Source organism: Achroia grisella, unplaced genomic scaffold, assembly GCF_030625045.1.
Source record: "Achroia grisella isolate CSIRO2021 unplaced genomic scaffold, CSIRO_AGI_Agris_v1 utg2470, whole genome shotgun sequence".
Classification (NCBI taxonomy): Eukaryota; Metazoa; Arthropoda; class Insecta; order Lepidoptera; family Pyralidae; genus Achroia; species Achroia grisella.
The window spans coordinates 34,090-55,322 of record NW_026712738.1 but is presented as its reverse complement, the minus strand read 5'-3'; the positions used below and the strand labels follow the sequence as shown (position 1 = coordinate 55,322).

General features: G+C 39.2%; 1 protein-coding gene across 1 annotated transcript; it reads left to right on the top strand.

Moving 5' to 3' along the window:
* Positions 1–1,215: 1,215 nt before the first annotated feature.
* LOC131842733 (PHD finger protein 12) lies at positions 1,216–16,310 on the top strand. The gene is made up of 14 exons (XM_059191296.1): positions 1,216–1,522; positions 1,648–1,832; positions 3,000–3,149; positions 4,031–4,221; positions 4,766–4,914; positions 6,000–6,074; positions 7,928–8,061; positions 8,445–8,563; positions 9,358–9,569; positions 9,940–10,176; positions 11,440–11,717; positions 12,642–12,813; positions 13,824–14,062; positions 15,112–16,310. The coding sequence occupies exons 1-14, from the start codon at positions 1,475–1,477 to the stop codon at positions 15,302–15,304; spliced, it is 2,382 nt and encodes a 793-aa protein (XP_059047279.1). The 5' UTR covers positions 1,216–1,474; the 3' UTR covers positions 15,305–16,310.
* The last annotated feature ends 4,923 nt before the right edge of the window (positions 16,311–21,233 follow it).

Below are 21,233 nucleotides of genomic sequence, written 5' to 3'. Positions count from 1 at the left end.
TGAATACAGAAATGCACTAAATATATTATACATATTTATGAATTGAAGTAGTATTTGAGGATGAAATAGAAATAAAGATTGGTTTTATTAGAGCTTTTAGTTTTCAAATAAAATCTGAGAACTTATATGAAGTCTTATAATCTTCATTTATGTCTATACTGTACCGATTAGCGGCTCAAGAAAAAGTATGTACTTCAAAAGCATTTAGGTGTAAAAAAAACAAAATATTGACCAGTGAATGTCAGTTATATGTCAGTTGATAAGTATGTGAGACAGACGTCTAAAGTTTTAAGTTACTGTCAAAATCACTTCGTCTGTGGTCAAACTTTGGCTCAGTATTCCCAACTCGACAATTTTATAAAACTGGCTATTTTTTTGTATGCATAAGATAAAATGTTTTTTTTTTTATTAGAATGAGTTATTGCGCGAAAGAACAGCAAAACCTAAATAAATAATGTTTATAATGCCTAGCATTAAATAATTGCACTGAATGAATAAAAAACAATTTTATTCAGGTTGCCTTGCATCTGTAAATATAAAATAATTATTTTTAAGATGTTTATACTGTAATTTCTTTCAATTAATTTTAGAAAACGTATAAGGCAAATATTTTAACTAGTTTATATATATTTGTAAGAATTTCATTGTGTCTTGTACTTGCACATTTCATTGCATAATATATAGTATAGATTACGATTAATAAGAGGTATGCTGAGAGATGAAAAATTGTAGAAATCATCGCTTAAATTAGTGAAGTATAGTTTTCAAACAACAGCAATATTTTTATATTATTAATATACAATTTTAGTAGTATAGTAGTTGTAATAAATATGCGCATTATTAAATATTTATATTTTTTTTAACGTAACTGGTATAGCGAACAATTGGACTCCACTGTTCATATGTACATAGGTACATGAACAGTGCCACGTACCTCTTACTTTCATGCGTTCCCGTTAGGGAGGATTAACGTTTTAAAATGTTTGACTAGTGAATATGTATGTTGCAAATAAGTGATTTTTCAAAATTATGTTTAACTTAAGTTTTTTTTACTTACACATTATACGACGTTTGATAATATAAAACTTTAGATAAACAAAAAGACAATCTTTAAAAAAAATCGGGCGATATAGTGATTCTCCTCATAATATCTAGCTATTGGGTAATAGTGATAGTTGGTAACATTATGTCGGCGGCCATTTTCATAACGAAAAATATTTATATTTTGTTTGCTTGTAAATTTTGTCTTCATTCACTAACTAATTAGTGGGATTTCTTTTTAATTCTTAAAACATTCTATTGTACGTTGTGCATAGTCTAGAAAAATATATCTAAAACATTTTATTGTATTTTTGCAGACTGATTGAAGTCTTACTCAATCGGTCTGTTTAGTTTTACTTTAGAGTTTAAAAGTCTTTTCATTGCTTGTGTTTACGTTTATATTTATGATTTAGACTTTTTACAAGACTCAACAATGTCTAACGTCGCCTATGATCTGGATACGTCGGGCGGATTAATGCCGGTGTGTTAATTGATCAAGTTTGTGATGTGCTATGAAACTGTTTTTGTGAGAATGGCGCCATTTTATTCTTATATCAATTAACATATATTTCTAGGTTTATTTAAGTATTTTTTGATGGTTTTTAGCTTATCCGGGCGCTTATAAAGCCGCCCGACGAAGATTTGAATGCACAGAAGCCTAAGAAATCGCAGCATCCATATTATAAGAGGCCTGGCAAGGGTCACAATCATGATTCTTGCGACGCCTGTGGAGAGGGTGGAGACCTGATATGTTGTGATCGTTGTCCGGCTAGTTTTCATCTTGGGTGCTAGTGAGTGTCATCATTTTATGTGGTCATTATAAAATATAATGAGTTCTTAGGTTATTTATTTATACTTAATCCACCATACAAAAGGTGATATTACATTTGGTGGACTTAACACTGGCTCTATTAATTGTAAGTTACACTAGTGACATATGTGTGACCTTTATAGAACACAAGTTTCAAACTGTTGAAAACATTTTACAGACATTTTATAATTAATTAAGTATATCTCGGTACATTGAACAAATATTCTGTACTGCGGGATATAATATAAATAATGAAATTAATAATTAAGCATAGAAAATCAAACTACATAACAACTGTGCAATTAATAATAGTAGAAAATAAAGTAATAATAAATATAATAATATGAATGAACATGAATATGTAACAAAACAAATTAATGAATAGTACAGAAATAAAGGCTCTTTATATTTATTACATTGAACAAGTACACTAAATATAACAACATTGACAAACAATTAAATTCCATGCCCCAACTTATGCCTATCTGAAATTCTTAGGCTCCCTCCATCCCCTCCCACCCTTATTTTATTAATGAACATTAAAAATTTGAATCGTTCATATAAGAAACTTTAAGGTTTATAAGAAATCACTAGGAAATTGTTAATGAAACAGTATGTAAATTACCAAAATATATAATACAAAATAGAAATTCTCATACCATATAGTTTTAATGAAGAGGCTATTTTCGAATTGTCCTCTTAACAATCGAATTTTGACAGCCTCATTGGTCTAGCGGTTGAGCACAACACTTTACTTCCGATGGTCGCAGGTTCAATTCCTCGTACAGTGCAAATATTTGTATTCATGAGTATGATTGTTTGTATCGGTCTGGATGTTTTCTATGTATATTATGTATGTATTTACTAAAAAAAAAATAAAGTATTTATACCAGTTGTCGGTATACGGTAAACAGAGCTTGTGTTATGGGTACTAACCCATAACACAAGCTCTGTTTACCATAGGACTAGATGGCGCTGTGTCAATTGTCCAGGATTATTTATTTATTTATAAATTGTCTCCTTGTGGGTATGATCCCCCTATATAGAGAACTACTGTCTTAGAAAAAGTGGTTTCAGTCTTTATCTAATGTTTACTGGCTTAATATTATTGTATGTCTTCTAACTACTATATCATAATAAATTTCAGTGATCCCCCATTAGATGAGAATGACATCCCAGCAGGCCTGTGGCTGTGTCGGGAGTGCCGTGCATCTGATGCAGAGAAGCCAGCCAGCTCTCGCAGCAGCCGGGCACAGTCCCCTGCTGACAACAAATCTGACACAGAAAAGAAGACCAGGTTAGTGTTTGATACCATACATACTCGGTGTGTGTTAATGTGATGACCTCGGCGGTCTAGTGGATTAGCACACCGCTTTACGTCCGATGGTCGCGGGTTTGATTCCTCGCACGGCACAAATATTTGTATTCATGAGTATGATTGTTTGTATCGGTCTGGGTGTTTTCTATGTATAATATGTATGTATTTACAAAAAAAATATCTAGCTATCTCTTTAGCTAGCTTAACTTGGGTCTAGATGGCGCTGTGTGAATTGTCCTGAGATTATTATTATTATTATTATACTACTTAATTACTAAACCAGAGGTGTCAAATTCAAATCTGCACAATACCATATAAAAAAAACTTATACCTAAGGCCTACTCCAACAACCTGGCATAAGTTGGAATATCTGGATTCTCAATGGGGAATCACCTCTCACGAGATTTGACAATCAATTAATCTGCTTATAGTCTGGAAGACATTTGCTTGATAAAAAATAAAAACATAGGTGGGCAAGATATAATTAAAAAAAAAATGCAGCGAATTATTATAAGACTAGCTGTACAAGCGACTTTGTCCGCAGGGAATTTAACTTTATTTTTCTAAAATAAAAGTAACCTAAGTTATTCCCTATTACATCGGCTACCTGCCAATAAAAGTCCCGTCAAAATAGGTCCAGCCATTTTGGAAATTAGCGGGAAGAAACTGACAGATAGACAAAAATTGTAAAAAATGTTTTTTTTTACCTATAGTAAAACACGGTTATTTCAATATTACAATCAGACACTCCAATTTTATTTATATGTATAGATTACCAGATTATATATATACACAGATCAAATTATGAAGAAACATATCATATATCAAAATATCTGTATGCTACATTTCATTGTCTTCAGATCCCTCCGTAATCGTTCTAACTCAGCAAAGAAGAAACTCAAAGATGACCAAGAAGAAGAAAAGAAGGAGGTGGAGAAGGAACTGTCACCGATGGAGGTTCTCGTGAAGGCAGCTAAGATCATGAACCCAAAGCAGTTTGAATTGCCGAGGGAGATGAGGGTACCGTGTTTATTCCCAGGCACAGACAAAGGTATTTTAAAAATGTTTTGTGTTTATCAAAAAAATATCATTATTAAAAAAATATATCAGGGAAAGTTGTACAAAGTTATATGTAAGCCAATATTTTGGTTTGTAGGGAGAAATATGTTAGAGAAATAGAAATAATCTTCATTCAAACAAACTTTATATATTGTTAAATAGTTTTAACTATTATCCTTGACAAATATTTGCAGATTTTTGTATAAATTTTAATAATTATTATATCTCTGGATGTTCGTCCCAAGGGAAAAAATCTGGACAATTCACACAACGCCATCTAGGCGTTTTGTGAATTGTCCAGATTTTTTTTATTTTCTTTAAATACATTATATAGATAGATAAAACCATTGTTATGAATACAGATGATTGTGCGACGAATCAAACCCGCGACCATCGGAACTAAAGCGGTAATCGGAACTAAACCGCTAGACCACCAAGACCGTCAAAATATCCCAGGAAAAATGTATAAAATGTGTAGGTACTATTTTTGTATGGTTCATGCTTTATGGTTTATTAATATTGCCTGTCAATTACAGAAGAGAGCAAGAATGGAGGCGCCTCGCTGGTGACGGTGGACGCGTGGGGCTGCGTGCCGCTGCCGGCCAAGACCTGCTTCATCTGCCAGGCCACCTGCAAGCACGCGCCGCTACTGCAGTGCGACTACTGCCCGCTGCTCTTTCATCAGGTAAACTTACTCAGTCATCAGGTAAATTTATTCAGTTTTTTATGAACGGGAATAGTAAACAAACTGACCAGCTTATGGTAAATTACAAGTCACCTATGTACATAAACAGTTAAGTTACACACTACAATGTCGTGTGATCAGCTTACTGCAATTCGGTTGAAGGATAAATATGACAGTGAAATTACTGGGTATGAAAATGTGGTCTCTGGAATACTAAAACATAACTCAAGCCATCTGAAAGTTCATTATTAATTAAATAAATTAAATAACAATTAACACGATATCACTTCTTAGACAACTGATATAAATACTTAGTTGGTTCTTTTATAACATAATATACATAGAAAACATCCAGACCAATACAAACAATCATACTCATTAATACAAATGTTTGCAACATGCAAGGAACTGAACCACCGAGGCTGTCACAGTGGCAGATTTGATTGTTTGTATTTGGCTGTATTGTTTATGTATTTAAAAAAATATAAGGCAAGTCATAATTGAATGGTATATGACATAACAAAAATGCCAGCATATTCTGCAGCTAGAAGACTGGCAGTAGCTCTCTTGCATATGAGTAGAAGTTTCCAATAGGAAGCCATTCTACAGTACAGCATCACAGAACAGATGCATTCAGTCTTAGGACCACTTTTTTTTTTCGGACTACTTTAATGTTGGCCGCAGCTGGCCTTTACAACTTCACCGGACGATAGGGGGCGAATGCAGATGGCACTCCAAACCCGCAGAAGGACTTATTGAGCGGCTGAAGGCCAACTCCTGCCCGACGGATACGACTTTAGTCTTAGGACCGATTACAAATATCATCAGAAAAAAGAAAGATTATTACTTGTCTATTAACCATAACAAAAGCTCTGCTTATCTTGGGGCTAGATGGCGTTGTGTGGATTGTTCAGGGTTATTATTATGTTTTATAAAGTTACTTATAGTTAGTTAGTTATTATATATTATAAAGAACCTCATGTTTGTGAGTTCCTTTCTTTGGTTCATATTTGTTCATACATGTTTCCATCACTATAGACACAGAAATTTTATTTGACAGAGTTTGAATACGATGTTTTTTTCAGGACTGTCTGGATCCACCTTTAACTGCGTTACCGACTGGCCGCTGGATGTGTCCTAATCACGTCGAGCAATATATCGTAAGTACATCATATTGTCCTACAATACCTCACTTTTTAATAGCATTAAAGGTCTAGTATACTGACATTGCAAATAAAATAGTTATGGGGACACTAACAGGCCATTACTAAACTTTAACACATAGACCGCCCAACGGTGGGTCACTCTGCAACAAAAGTAAATTTACACATTGGGACTGGGTGATCACCCATGGGCACTTTAATTGAAATAAATCTAGGGGTTAAATAATGTCTATCTCAAATTATTGTATACTAAAAATATATAGAAAGAGGTGTGAGACAGACCCATTATCTCCCAAACTTTTCAATGCAGTATTGGAATATATTTTTAGGAAATTGGTATGGGATAATTATGATCTCAACATTAACGGTAGCCGTCTAAACCATCTAAGATTCCCAGACGACATTGTCCTTTTAGAAGAAGATCCCAAGAAACTAGGACTTATGGCAAAAAGCCTATCAGACATAAGCAGAGAAATAGGACTAGAAATGAATCCAAACAAAACGAAGCTGATGACTAACTCTATAGAGGTATGCATAGAACATGATGGAAACAGCTTGGATTATATAAAAGATTATGTCTATCTGGGGCAAACCATCTCCCCCATGAATTCAATGTCCAAGGAAATAAACAAAAGAATTGCAATCGGATGGAAGAAATACTGGTCCCTGATAGAAATAATGAAGAGTAAGGATATAAACATGCATATTAAGACTAAAACTTTCAACACTAGTATCCTACCTTGTATAATATATGGATGTGAAACATGGTCTTTGACTGAGAATCATATGGACCGACTGGCAAAATGTCAAAGGGCAATGGAGAGGAAAGTAAGTGACAAAATCACAAACTGGGACATCAGACAGAGAACAAAAGCCACAGATGTAGTCTCTAGAATAGACCATTTAAAATGGAGTTGGACTGGGCATATGCTAAGGTGCAAAACAAACAAATGGAGCAAGCAAGTGACTCTCTGGTATCCTAGGGACGGGACCAGCAGACAGGGTCGCCAAAGAACACGATGGAAAGTTGACATCAACCTGACTCTGGGACCGTTCTGGAACAGGGTTGCGGAAAACAGAGCTCAGTGGAGAGAGCTGGAGGAGGCCTATGCCAAAAGGCACACCGAGTTGCGGGACATTTTGTAACACAGCAAATGTATCCCAACTTTCGGAAAAAAGGGCTATTATTATTATAAAAACATATTTAAAAAGTAATATACGTAAATAACAAAAAAATGCCGGTCTCTATGTGAGAAATAAGATTTATCAATGCGGTCTTCAATATAATAACAAACTGTTATATAAACATGACATAAATGTGGGTAACACAAAAAAGTACATAAGTACATTTTTGGAAATGTGGCGTCGTAAAATCGCTTGCGTTTTTTCTATGCAGCCTCCCTTATTCCTCTTGATTTTATTCCTACTGTATGAATAAACAAAAATTTTTGTAATCTATACTATTGTATACCTATTTACACAATATTATAAATAGAGAGAGAGAGAGAGAGAGATGTTATTATCAAGAAACTAAATTCTGGAAGCATTTCATACACTTAAGATATTCTTTCATTTTGTAAGATATATTATTCTAGTCTATACAGGCTGTAACGGACAGGTTGGCAAAACTGAAACTGTGAATTCAGACCATTATTCTAAATCAGCTGTTTTCGTTTTGGCGTTACACCCTGTATATTGTGTTATAAGAATATATATAAAACTCTAAGTTACAATTATCCGAGATAATCTGCGTCGGTCCATTAGTATTCAATAATATAATTGAGTTATAGAAAGTCTGTTTAAAAGAAGGTTAATTCTATCTTGAAAATAAACGTGTATATTTTTTTAAGGATTGGAAGCTAGTGAACTCCATCTCGGCGACGGAGCGTGTAGCTCTATGGGAGAAATTCTCAGGACCGGTGGACCAGCACGCCATCAAAGTGGACTTCATCAGGCGAGCCAGGAACCCTCATCCTTCATTCAGGTTAGTTTGGTGCTGTACACACTACCTCTAGTGTAGGTGTGGCTGTTTCTGTCTTATATATTTAATCAAGCTTGCGTAAACGGTTTTGTTTTGGTAGGTTAGATATAGCGGGTTTTGGTAGGTTAGGAACTCATGAGGGTTAACTACGGGTAAGGGCGTCGCAAGTTGCATTGCGTACTTATGTCGGTGAGTGGTATGTTAAATTCAAATCAAAAATCTATTTTTCATGTAGGACATAAAATGTCTGCCTCTTATGAACGTCAAGTTTTTGTATTAACCTTTTTTCCCTACTGTCTAGTTCAGTATACAGATTCAATCGAGAAGAACTGGCGGGAAACTCAACTGAATTTCTTTGTTTTAACTGTTGCGATGCGCGTGCGCAGGGTGAAGGTACCGGCGGGAGTGCGAGGACGCGTGAGAGTCCCGCGCATGGTGCGCCTGCACTACGAGCGGCCCCCCCCCCTGCAGCCCGCGCGCCGCGAGCACGTGCGCTGCGAGCGCGGTACGTACTGTGTGTGTGTGTGTGTGTGTGTGTGTGTGTGTACTGCGACACCAGCATGGTGCGCCTGCACTACGAGCGGCCCCCCCCCCTGCAGCCCGCGCGCCGCGAGCACGTGCGCTGCGAGCGCGGTACGTACTGTGTGTGTGTGTGTGTGTGTGTGTGTGTGTGTGTGTGTACTGCGACACCAGCATGGTGCGCCTGCACTACGAGCGGCCCCCCCCCCTGCAGCCCGCGCGCCGCGAGCACGTGCGCTGCGAGCGCGGTACGTACTGTGTGTGTGTGTGTGTGTGTGTGTACTGCGACACCAGCATGGTGCGCCTGCACTACGAGCGGCCCCCCCCCCCGGCAGCCCGCGCGCCGCGAGCACGTGCGCTGCGAGCGCGGTACGTACTGTGTGTGTGTGTGTGTGTGTGTGTACTGCGACACCAGCATGGTGCGCCTGCACTACGAGCGGCCCCCCCCCCTGCAGCCCGCGCGCCGCGAGCACGTGCGCTGCGAGCGCGGTACGTACTGTGTGTGTGTGTGTGTGTGTGTGTACTGCGACACCAGCATGGTGCGCCACCTATAAACATTTTCTCGAAGTTACGAGACTTTCTCAAGCGTAATTCCTGTTTCACCATATAAATAGCTTCTAAAAAATTGTCATTAAAAATCTTCGACGATGTTAGAAACGTCCTAGTTAAGTCGTTTAATTTTTTCCAAAAGTGTGTCAGTAACACATTTGAACAGATTACTAGAAAGTAAATCTCTAAACAATATGAACGATAAATAGAATATGAAATATTATATTTCAGTGCTAAAAAATCTAAAAGAAAGCCAAGACTATTATGAAACTGAGGATGAGGATGAGAAGCCCAAACACAAGATCTGCCTGAACTTATCGTGTCCCGAGTACTCCGGCGGTCGCTGTCCTCGTGCTTCCCCACCTCCGTCGCCGCCAATGTTGCAACAAGCCACACAAGCTGATGCTGCAGATGATCTCGAGGCCATCTCTGGACACGCTAAGGTACTTACACGACGTTCTATCAGGCTGGAATCGGTTTTCACGCAAGAATGTGAATGTAAATAAAGAGCACGAGATATACCGCGCGCATCGCTAACTTCGTCGCATTCACGCGTTCTGCTTTAGTGCCTTTTTATAATAATTAATATTGCAAAAGGAGAACACCTAACTATACAGCAAAGACGTAATTATTGGGTTTTTCATACACTATAACGATCGTTGTAACATATGTATGCATTAAAATAACTTTAATTTGAAGATTTTCATGAGCTGACACATCGTCCCCATATTATAACACTATTATATTATCTTTTCTCTTAAAAATAAAATCAGAAAAAGTGGACAAAATCACAGAAATTGGTATATGTTACAGATTGATAGGAACAGCGATGAATCCAGCGAGTTGTCAGACTCTGACTTCGAGTATTTGACGGCGTCTGTGAAGAAGCGCAGACTGTCGCCCGAGGAGCGCAGGCGTGGTCAGAGGAAAGACCGGCTCGAGCTGAAGGCCGACGGCGATGTGGAGGAACTACTGGCCGCGGTGGACGACCAGCTCAAGAAACTGGACGAAAGGCTCGTCAAGTTGTTAGCTTGGCAGAGACTTCAGCAGGTAATAATTGGATATTTTATAAAGAATTCAGATTTAGATTGATATGTACTGTAAATTTATGACATTATTTCTTGGCCATATATCAGAAAGTTAATAGCCTGAGTTTAATGAAATTGAGTCTTTCATCCTTCACAAAAATGTCATGCTTGACCTGATAGTGGCAAGAGCATAAAACTTTCTGTCGTATTTAACCCTAGTAACCCTGCAAGCTCATGGGGTTGTCTATAATGATATTTAAAATTGCAGTCTGTAATGGCGTTTTATTCCGGCCTTCCAAATACAGCCAAAATCTGAAGTGCATCTTCAGATTTTGGCGGTATTTGGGAGGCGGGCGTTAAATTAATGAAGTGATCTTTTATATAGATTACAGTTATTATAAAGCAGGCCAGAATTATCGATATATGTCATCACTTTTTTATAAATACTTGATCTGACTGCGATTGAAAATATATTTTTTTATTGTGGATGAATGAAATGATGCACTTGCCTGCGCTAACGGTTTACGCTGGCGGGGCGTCAGTATAGAATAACAAGATGAGTATGTGGTTAGGTCAGTTTACTCATCATCATCTGCTTCTTCCTTATCCCATTTATTTGTGGTCGTCGTAATATGTTTTTCGCTTCCATTCATCCCTGTTCGCAGTCATCGCGTTATTTACTTCCTTTCTTATCATATCATCTTTCACACAGTCCATCCATCTCTTTTTCGGCCTTCCTCTGCCCTTATAACCATCCACATTCATATGTAACACCTTTCTTAAAATATTATCCTTGTTCCTACGCATTGCATGTCCATACCATGATAGACGATTACTCTTCAACTTCTCTGACACCGGTGTCATTTTTATACTATGGTTAGGTTAGTTTACTCGTTGTGGTAAATTCATTATGAATTTATCACGATGGTTTTCAGGGGGAATTGCATAGAGGTTGTTCTAAAAATGTACCATTGCCAGTGTAGCAACACAGTTTTTACACGTGCCACTATCCACTTCCTGGAATCCTTATCGCACGGCACGTGTAACATTAGAAACGCAGCTGCGCGACTTTCAAGCCGTCGTTACCTGCAGCTGCGCTTAAAGGCGACACGTGTAAAATGGTATATAAGGTTCGAATATTTTTACACGCGTTGCTACATCAGCAAGGAGACACTAGACCTTACTACTAATAATCTCCTTCCGCCCCGAATGTCACGGTTACTCCGTGATTATCCCCCGGCGTCTGACATGTAACGAGCGAGGCGTGTGTGTGTGTGTGTGTCAGGTGGCCGCGGGCGAGGCGGTGCGCGGAGTGTGGCGCGGCGCGGCGCTGGGCGCGGCGGCGGCGGCGGCCGTGCGGCGCTCGCTGGACCGGCCGCGCCTGCTGCGGCTGGGAGTGAGGCGCGCGCACCTGCCCTCCGAGCTGCTCACGCGCGCCGAGCGCGAGCGCATCGCCGCCGCCGTCTGGGGGCCGCCGCCCGCGCCCCGCGCGCCCCCGCCGCCCCCCGCGCCGCCCGCCGCGCCCGCCAGGGCCGCGCTCGTGGCGCTGCGCCCGCCCGCCAGGTGAGTCGCCCTCCCCGCCGCCCCCCGCCCCCCGCCGGCCGGGAGTGAGGCGCGCGCACCTGCCCTCCGAGCTGCTCACGCGCGCCGAGCGCGAGCGCATCGCCGCCGCCGTCTGGGGGCCGCCGCCCGCGCCCCGCGCGCCCCCGCCGCCCCCCGCGCCGCCCGCCGCGCCCGCCAGGGCCGCGCTCGTGGCGCTGCGCCCGCCCGCCAGGTGAGTCGCCCTCCCCGCCGCCCCCCGCCCCCCGCCGGCCGGGAGTGAGGCGCGCGCACCTGCCCTCCGAGCTGCTCACGCGCGCCGAGCGCGAGCGCATCGCCGCCGCCGTCTGGGGGCCGCCGCCCGCGCCCCGCGCGCCCCCGCCGCCCCCCGCGCCGCCCGCCGCGCCCGCCAGGGCCGCGCTCGTGGCGCTGCGCCCGCCCGCCAGGTGAGTCGCCCTCCCCGCCGCCCCCCGCCCCCCGCCCCCCGCCCCCCGCCGGCTGGGAGTGAGGCGCGCGCACCTGCCCTCCGAGCTGCTCACGCGCGCCGAGCGCGAGCGCATCGCCGCCGCCGTCTGGGGGCCGCCGCCCGCGCCCCGCGCGCCCCCGCCGCCCCCCGCGCCGCCCGCCGCGCCCGCCAGGGCCGCGCTCGTGGCGCTGCGCCCGCCCGCCAGGTGAGTCGCCCTCCCCGCAGTCATTAGGTAAGTCACCCTCACTGCAACACATGTCGCCAACATTTTAAAGACGCCAAACCAATAACTCGTCTCACTGCTTCGCGCCGCCGAGTCTGTCACCGCCAGGTCAGTGCACACCGTATACTACTCCACGATTGTACTGTTCCACGTCAGTGTCGCAACTGATCCGTGAACGTAACCGCGTCTCTGACTCTTGACTCGTAACCCACGTAATCTCAACGAATATGTATAATGATGTGTGCGGTTGTGTTGTCAGGAACGGCCTGGGCGCGGAGGCGGGCGCGGCGGCGGCGCTGGGCGAGGTGTGCGCGGTGCGGGGGGCGGCGTGGGTGGGCACCGACACCGCCTGCGACGTGCGCCTCGAGCCCGCACGTGCGCCGCGCTGCCGGGCGCTCTCCGCGAGGCACGCGCTCATATTCATGGACGAGGTCGGGACGCGGTGCATATAGTCTTACAGATCACGGACAAGGAGATGGTGATGATAGTGATGAGTGATGATGGTGATGATGATGAGTGATGGCAGATGATTGTGGTCATCATCAACGGCCTCGGTGATTTAGCGTGGTTTGGCATACCGCTTTACATCCGATGGTCGCGATTTCGATTCTTCACGCGGTACAAACGTTTTATATTCGTGGGTATGATTGTATCGGTCTGAGTGTTTGCTATGTGTGTTATGTATGTATTTACAAAAAAAATATCGTAAGTATTTATATCAGTTGTCTAGTACTGATAATACAAGACCCTATATATCATGGGACTAGACAGCGCTGTGTTAATTGTCCAAGACCATATATTTGTTTTTTATCAAGTAGGAGATGATGACGAATATATTGATGATGATGACGATATGGTAATGACAGTGATAAAAATTTTAATGGTGATAATACTGAAGATGATGATTATTAAATTACCACTAATAACATTTGTGAAAGTTAATTCCTGTAGTTTCCATTTGCCTTATTTTGTATTAAAATATAAAGAATAGAAATTGACTATTAGGTTCTCAGAATAAAAATCTGTCGAACTTTTTGTAGGTCTATTCCTTCGACATCTATTCCTACACATTTAAATAATTCGACGACCTCGGTGGTCTAGCGGTCAAGCACACCGCTTCACGACCGAGTGTCGCGGGTTCGATTCCTCGCACGGCACAAACATTTGTATCCATGAGTATGATTGTTTGTATCGGTCTGGGTGTTTTCTATGTATAATATGTATGTATTTACAAAAAAAAAAAAATATCTATGTATATGTATCAGTTATCTACATAACACAAGCTCTAGCTAGCTTAACTGGGGTCTAGATGGCGCTGTGTGAATTGTCCTGAGATTATTATTATTATTATTATTATTATTAATTTCTAACTAGACCAAAAATTTATTATTTATACATTTCCAGCTATCACTATAATTGTATAATTAAATCACATGTCCAGGTGACGCAACACTTTGAGTTAATAAACTACTCAGAGTGGGGCACGCGCGTCAACGGTGTATTGTACACGTGCGACATCACGCACAGCGAGCATGAATCCGAGCACGAGCGCGAGCACGAGCACGAGCGCGAGCACGCGGCCGAGCACGAGCACGACGAGCAGCGGGAGCCCGATGAGGCGGAGGCGCGCGCTCGTGCCGTCAGAGACATCGTGAGGCATCGAATGCCGCGACCGATTAGGTAACTAATTATTTAATTCATTACTTTTTTTTGAACTGGAATAATATAATTTTAGAAAATGGATAATGTAATAAGCAATCTAATTGATCAACTGATACGGTTTGTGCGTGAAACTGCACCTTTATAAAGGAGGGTCACTGGTTGAAAGGGGTGGTGTATAGGTGCTACTATGGTAGATTGCCATCGTCAGTGCCGTGACCATAGAGACTTTATATTTGTATTATTATTTCATATATATGTAGTCTATAATGTATTTATAATATAGGTCATTAGTAGTCTGAAATGAATAAATATATTAATTATATATTTTATTGAAAGTGAAATATATAGCAAGCCGACTGACTGCTCAGCTGATAATTTTACACGTATACTCTGTCACGTACAATTGGGCCTGTAAATAAGGTTCTCTGGATTACTCCTGGGTTCCTCAATAACTGATATGACTGATAACTGATATCATCATCTGCTTCTTCCTTATCCCATTTATTTGGGGTCGGCCTAATATGTTTTTCGCTTCCATTCATCCCTGTTTGTAGTCATCGCGTTATTTACTTTCTTTCTCACTATATCATCTTTCACATAGTCCTTCCATCACTTTTTCGGTCTTCCTCTACCCTTATAACCATCCACATTTATATGTAACACCGTCCTTAGGATATGATCTTCATTCCTACGCATTATATGTCCATACCACGATAGACGATTACTCTTCAACCTCTCTGACATCGGCGCCACTTCCATACTTCCTCTAATGTATTCATTCTTTATCTTATCCATTCTTGTCACACCACACATCCACCTCAACATTCTCATTTCAGTCGCATGCAGTCGTCTTTCATATGACTGATAACTAATAATGACTAATTTTTACATGTTTGCGAGGGTGCTGCTCCTCACAATTCACCCTCACAACTGCAGCTGACTTTCACTAGTCTTCATAATACATCTTTCCTAACCATCTTATAAGTTTTCGACATGATTTATTGAAGAAACCTCTGACTGGGATTAATAATATGACGATTTTGTAAGAACGGTCCGCGACATTGCAGAGTGAACGGGTCGCTGTCGGGCGGCTCGGGCTGCGGGTGCGGGGGCGGCGGGGGAGCGGCGGCGGCTGCGGGCGCGTGGGAGGGCTCCGCGCTGGTGCCGCACGGCGCGCTGCTGCAGTTCGGGTGCCTGCGGTTCGTGTTCAGCATCACCGACGCGCTCGCCCCGCACGTCGCCCTCGACCCCGCGCTGTAGCCGCCGGGGCCGGCTCTGCTGCCGCCGGACGCTGCCGTTCGAGTCCAATCATTCACCTGCAGTGCTCGTAGGTCATCGTTGACGTCCATCGAGCTATTCCGGTCGGTGAACTTAGTGAAGTTTTAATATTGACCTCTAAAAGTAGTTCGGACGGTAGTAACTTGATAGATCAAGACGTGAACGTATTTACATGGAATTATAGAATCATTATGTGACTCGTAAATTTTGGCGATTAAAATCCGGCTCGAAGGACCAAAAAGTGTATAGTACCCGATCTTTATATTTGATAAATTGCTGATTTGTATTGTGTAGTATCACGTGAATATAATAGAACGATATACATTATCAACTACTTTATTAGTACTGATACTTTATCGTTACTATTGACTAGAAGTACGGTGTTGCCCGTACAAATATGAAGATGTGTATTCAGCGCACCCTTAGCTTTACAGCGCTCCAGCGCTGTTTTAAGACTTAATTCAGTAACTATCTGTATTTTCATAAATACTGATCCATTAGGACAATTTCATGATAAATGATTATCAAACATAATCTTTGTAGAAGTTGTGTAATTCTACTTACATTATAATATAGCTGCGAATTCATGTTGTATTTAAATATTTCTATTAAAATAAATAAAATTTCTTTAATAAAACACCTACGTTACTCCTTATAACATTAGCTATCTGCCAGTGAAATTCTCAACGAAATCGGTCCAGCCATTACAAAGCCTTGCAAAAATTTATAGTGCCTTTTGGCATAGGCCTCTTCCAGCTCTCTCCATTGATCTCTGTCTTCCGCAGCCCTATTCCAGAGTGATCCCAGAGTCAGTTTGATGTCGTCTTTCCATCGTGTTCACTAACAATGTCTCTGGTCCCCTCTCTAGGATACCAGAGAGTCACTTGTTTGATCCATTTGTTTATTTTCCATTTAAGATGTTCTATTCTTGAGAGTACATCTGGTACTTTAGTTCTCCTTAATTAAGCCTTGGTTTAACCACAATCTGAAGATTAAACGCCAACAAGAGTAAACGCCACCACACATCCTATGTGGTTGTAGCCCACTCATGCATAAACGAAATATCTCCTTTGGAAAGTATATACTCTATCCTGAGGAGATAAAAACCATCGCTCCTAAGAATATCTTTCAATTCTTGTCCCTCACGGGTCTAGGTAGCGAACTTTGAAAGGTCACATAGCTACTGAGAATAGCCGAAAATGACCAGTAAAAAAAAATTGTTCACCTTCTGATATCTCAGTTTGTGATTTTATCACTTACCCCATCATACTTCTCTCCTAGATATAAAAATAAACTAATAATTAAATAACCATTCAATTAAACTCCTTATTTGCAACAGTATGGGTACAAATTAATTTTTATAATATAATATTTAAAATATATTTTAGACCTAGTTGTCACGCAAATATATTTACTATCGATATAATTAAAATAATAATAATCTCAGGACAAGTTACAGCGCCATCTAGAACCAAGTTAAGCTAGCTAAAGTTTGTGTTATATGTACTGGATAACTGATACTAATACATAAATTTTTTTTTGTAAATACATACATATTATAATAATCTCAGAACAATTCACATAGCGCCATCTAGACCCAAGTTAAGCTAGCTAAAGTTTGTGTTATGGGTGCTAGATAACTGATACAAATACATAAATATTTTTTTCATAAATAAATACATATTATAAAAATAATTTTAGGACAATTTACACAGCGCCATCTAGACAGAAGTTAAGCTAGCTAAAGCTTGTGTTATGAGTACTAGATAACTGATACTAATACATCGATTTTTTTCGTAAATACATACATATTATACATAGCAAACACCCAGATCGATACAAACTAAAACAAATTCAATTACAATACAAATAACATTTTTTTATATTTATGTCACTGTTAATATTTGACATCAAAAATTTTAACTAAGTTCAAATATATAAGTGATAATCAGTCACTGCCAGAGAAATACATATTGATGTACTGTACGTAACTCAAATAGTGTATTAAATAAATAAATATTTTTTTAATATATGATAATGGAATGGTGCACCCGTCTGCGCCTACGGTTTCCGCTGGCGGGGCACCAGTGGATGATAAGATGAGAGAAGTCACATCAGTTAGCCCATTGTGAAAAATCCATCAGGAATTTATCATGGTGGTTTCAGGGAAGCATGGAAGTCAAGCATGGTGCATTGTTAGCTATGGAATCATCAGTCCATATTACTGACAATCCACTTTGCCCTTATATCGTAGATTAAATAGAAAAATGTCATTTTTCAAAATTAGAAGCTAGAATTGCCTCCTTTTATATAAGTCAATTAAATTAACCGCGCCGTCTTAATCATTATCTAAGTACTTTTAAAATGATATATAATACTTTTGTGTAATTTTTTGTTAAAACTTTAAAGGAAAAAAATTAATTTAATTAAGTTTAAAAAACTTTAAATGCTTGATGTATGTTCAGCGCACACTTAAATATTTACAGTACTCCAGCGCTGTTTTAATAACTAAGTCAGTAAGTATCTGTATTTTCATAAACACTGATCCATTAGTACAATTTCAAAATGATTATTAAACATAATGTTTGTAGGAGAATTTGTGTAATTCTACTTACATTCTAATGTAGCTGCGAATTCGCTTTGTTTTTAACAATTTCTATTGAAAATGCTTATCTCGTAAAAAATGTACATTTTGAATATTGCCATTTTTCTATTTAACCAATGAATTCTAGTGTATTTGAATGAATATAGTATATAACATATAATCAATTGCATCGTTAGATAATCTGTTATGTAGGACTGCAGTCGCGTTCTTTGCGTGGGCGCTTTGATAATTTATTGTGGCAACACTGATTTGTAAATACATGTTTAGTCGGAAAAGATATACCAAGCCAATAGTAATTTAAAATCTTTATATATAAAAATTACGTGACATGTTTGTCAGCGATGGACTCCTAAAATTGTGAACCGATTGCAAATTTGATTTGCACATTGTGTGCAATTTGATCAACTTGAAAGATAGGATAGCTTACATCTCAATTTATAGTCGCAATGTTATTTTATTCAAGAACCTTAGCCACAACAATGCGTGGCCTGATCTGATAGTATTATATAATACTATACCGCAAACGTTTTCCTAAATAAATTAAAATAGGCTACGACAACTGTTTACCATCAGATGGGCCGTATGTTTGTTTACCACTATCATAGTATAAAATATATATTACTAGCTTTTGCCCGCGGCTTCGCTCGCGTCAATTTATCCCCTTAGGGGTGGAATTTATCAAATAAAAATAAGTAATTTTTTTTTCTTAGGGGATGCCTACGTCATAGTAACTTTATGCATGCAAAGTCTCAGCCCGATCGATTTAAAATTGACAAAGTTTCATACAAACTTTCATCCCCTATTTTATACCCTTGGGAGTAGAATTAATCAAAATCCTTTCTTAGCGGATGCCTACGTCATAACATCTACCTGCATGCCAAATTTCAGCCCGATCTGTCCAGTGATTTGGGCTGTGCGTTGTTCACTATGTCAGTCACCTTTGAGTTATATATATTTAGATAGTGATGTTTTAAAATGAGAATTGTTATCCCAAGTGAATTATGAAAGCGTCCATTTTGTTTATAATCATTTTCATAAACTGCCAATGTTTCTAGAACGCTATATACCAGCTTGTTTTATATTTAACACGTTAATCGCTATGCCAGTCATATGACAAAGGATATATTGGAATTACCCTTAAATAAATTCAAAACATCTGTTAAATCATATTTACTGAGCAAGGCCTATTACTCACTAAACGATTACTTGAATGACGAGCGTGCATGGCAATAGTTTTCATGTTCGGGATTTTCATTTAATGTTAGACATAGACACCTATATAAATACCTATGCATTGTAAATAAACTGGATTTAAAAAAAAAAGTAATTCAATTGAGTTTCTTGCCAGTTCTTCTCAATTGGATCTATGTACCGAACTGGACGGTAGGGAAAAAAAATTATAATGTAAAAACTTGACGTTCATAAGCGGCTAAAATGTCCTACATGAATAAATGATTTTTGAATTTGAATTTGAATTGAATTTATGTACCTGACACTAATAAGTTCTTCATGAGCCATGTCAGACGTATATGTCTGACGTACGCGATTTGGTAGAAGGCGCAGTGTATGAATAAACGATTTTTGAATTTGAATTTGAATTGAATTTATGTGCCTGACACTAATAAGTTCTACATGAGCCATGTCAGACGTATGTCTGACGTACGCGATTTGGTAGAAGGTGTTGTGTTCAAAACAACAGGTCAATATTTGTTGTGTCTTGTTTGGATGCGTCAGACATATAAGACTGACACGACTTGTCGAGAAAAAAGTTTTAACATAGGGCATATCAGTTATATATGTGACATAAAAAAAAGTGTTTTTCCGGGAATTTTGGCATAAAAAAAAATTGTGATACATTAAGTTAACACATACATTTTTAACTAAATTATCTAATAAAGTTACCACAGCTCATGTGAATTTTTTTCTGATATTAGAGTGGCGATTAACGTGTTAATGATATATTGGATTTCTGTGTTGACTCATGTAATTTTAGTATAAAGAATGGAAGGATATGTGTAATGGGTACTATAGTACTTTGATAGGAACGTACCCTGTTATTTTTTTAAATAGATGAATGTGAATTAATAATACTTGAATGTAATGGTGAATCCGTCTGCTCTGAAGTCAGGTCACTTTAAAAAACTATATAAATGTAAAGTTACAATATTTCTTTAAAATAGCAACACGCAAGTTTCTTGCTCGTTCTTTTTTGATGAGATAGAAAAATAAATAACACTATTGCAGAGTGGTTAAATTTAAGTTTATTTGAATAAAGAATTTTCTATTCTATTCTATTCTAGTAACAATCACTTCAAATCGGGTTAAAACACCTGATTATTTCCTGATGGAATCCATGAAGATCTAAAAGTTTAATTCTTTCAAACTTGCCAGTGTTCATACTATCAGAGCATCCCGAAGATCCCCATCTTCATACATCTACGAAAAAAATGTAAGAAAAAAAATTTGGATAAATAATTATCTGTGTAAAACAACTCCAGTATGTTAATATTGTCATTTAGGTTTACCCTGTAGCATGGTGCGGGTGACAATTACTAATTTTACATTTAACAATAGCTACATTTAAGTTAATAATGATTTAATATATCACGAATGTGGTACAGCTGAAATACTAAGTCATAATTTGTAAATCGCAGCAACAGCAAGAGTGAAACGAAACGTTGATGGTACTGGCACTCGCACCATGCGTACATTGTATGTATTTTGTATTTGTATTTGTTAAAATTACATTCGCCAGAGTGGCGTGTATGGTGTGACGGTGATTCTGATATATTGATCACATTATATGGTTTGTTAACTATATAGTACCTACATAAAAAATTAAGGATACTAGTTTATTTTTACTAAATGATTGATGCATTAGATTTAGTATTCATGTTTATGTTTGTGAAAATATAAGTATTTTTAAGGATATAACATTGTTTTTATTTATGACCCGAGAGTTCGCGTGGAATAAAAAATAATATCTTCATTACTTAGTATAAAACTGTTGTAGTAATAAGAAAAAAGACTAGGTTCTTGATTTTCAAAAGCAATGATATGCCGGATGTTTTTTAAGAAACGCATGGTAGGTATAGGGTTGGCAAAATATTTATTTTTGTAATTCCTTTTTTATAGCTTTTTGACCATTTCTGATTAAGGGGGAGTGTTGTAACTGGCTAATCAGATATGTATTTTATATTCTAAATTTGTATTTGAATTTATAGTTCTTTTATATTACATTCTTGTTTTTTTGATACTTCAATTCATTCTTTCTGTTGTCAATATGTTAGTTCTCTATTATTAATA

Coding starts and splice junctions, on each gene's coding strand:
- LOC131842733 (XM_059191296.1), top strand. CDS start 1,475: ATGTCTAACGTCGCCTATGATCTGGATACGTCGGGCGGATTAATGCCG. Junction 1,833..2,999: donor AGTTTTCATCTTGGGTGCTA/GTGAGTGTCATC, acceptor AATAAATTTCAG/TGATCCCCCATTAGATGAGA. Junction 9,570..9,939: donor CCATCTCTGGACACGCTAAG/GTACTTACACGA, acceptor TATATGTTACAG/ATTGATAGGAACAGCGATGA.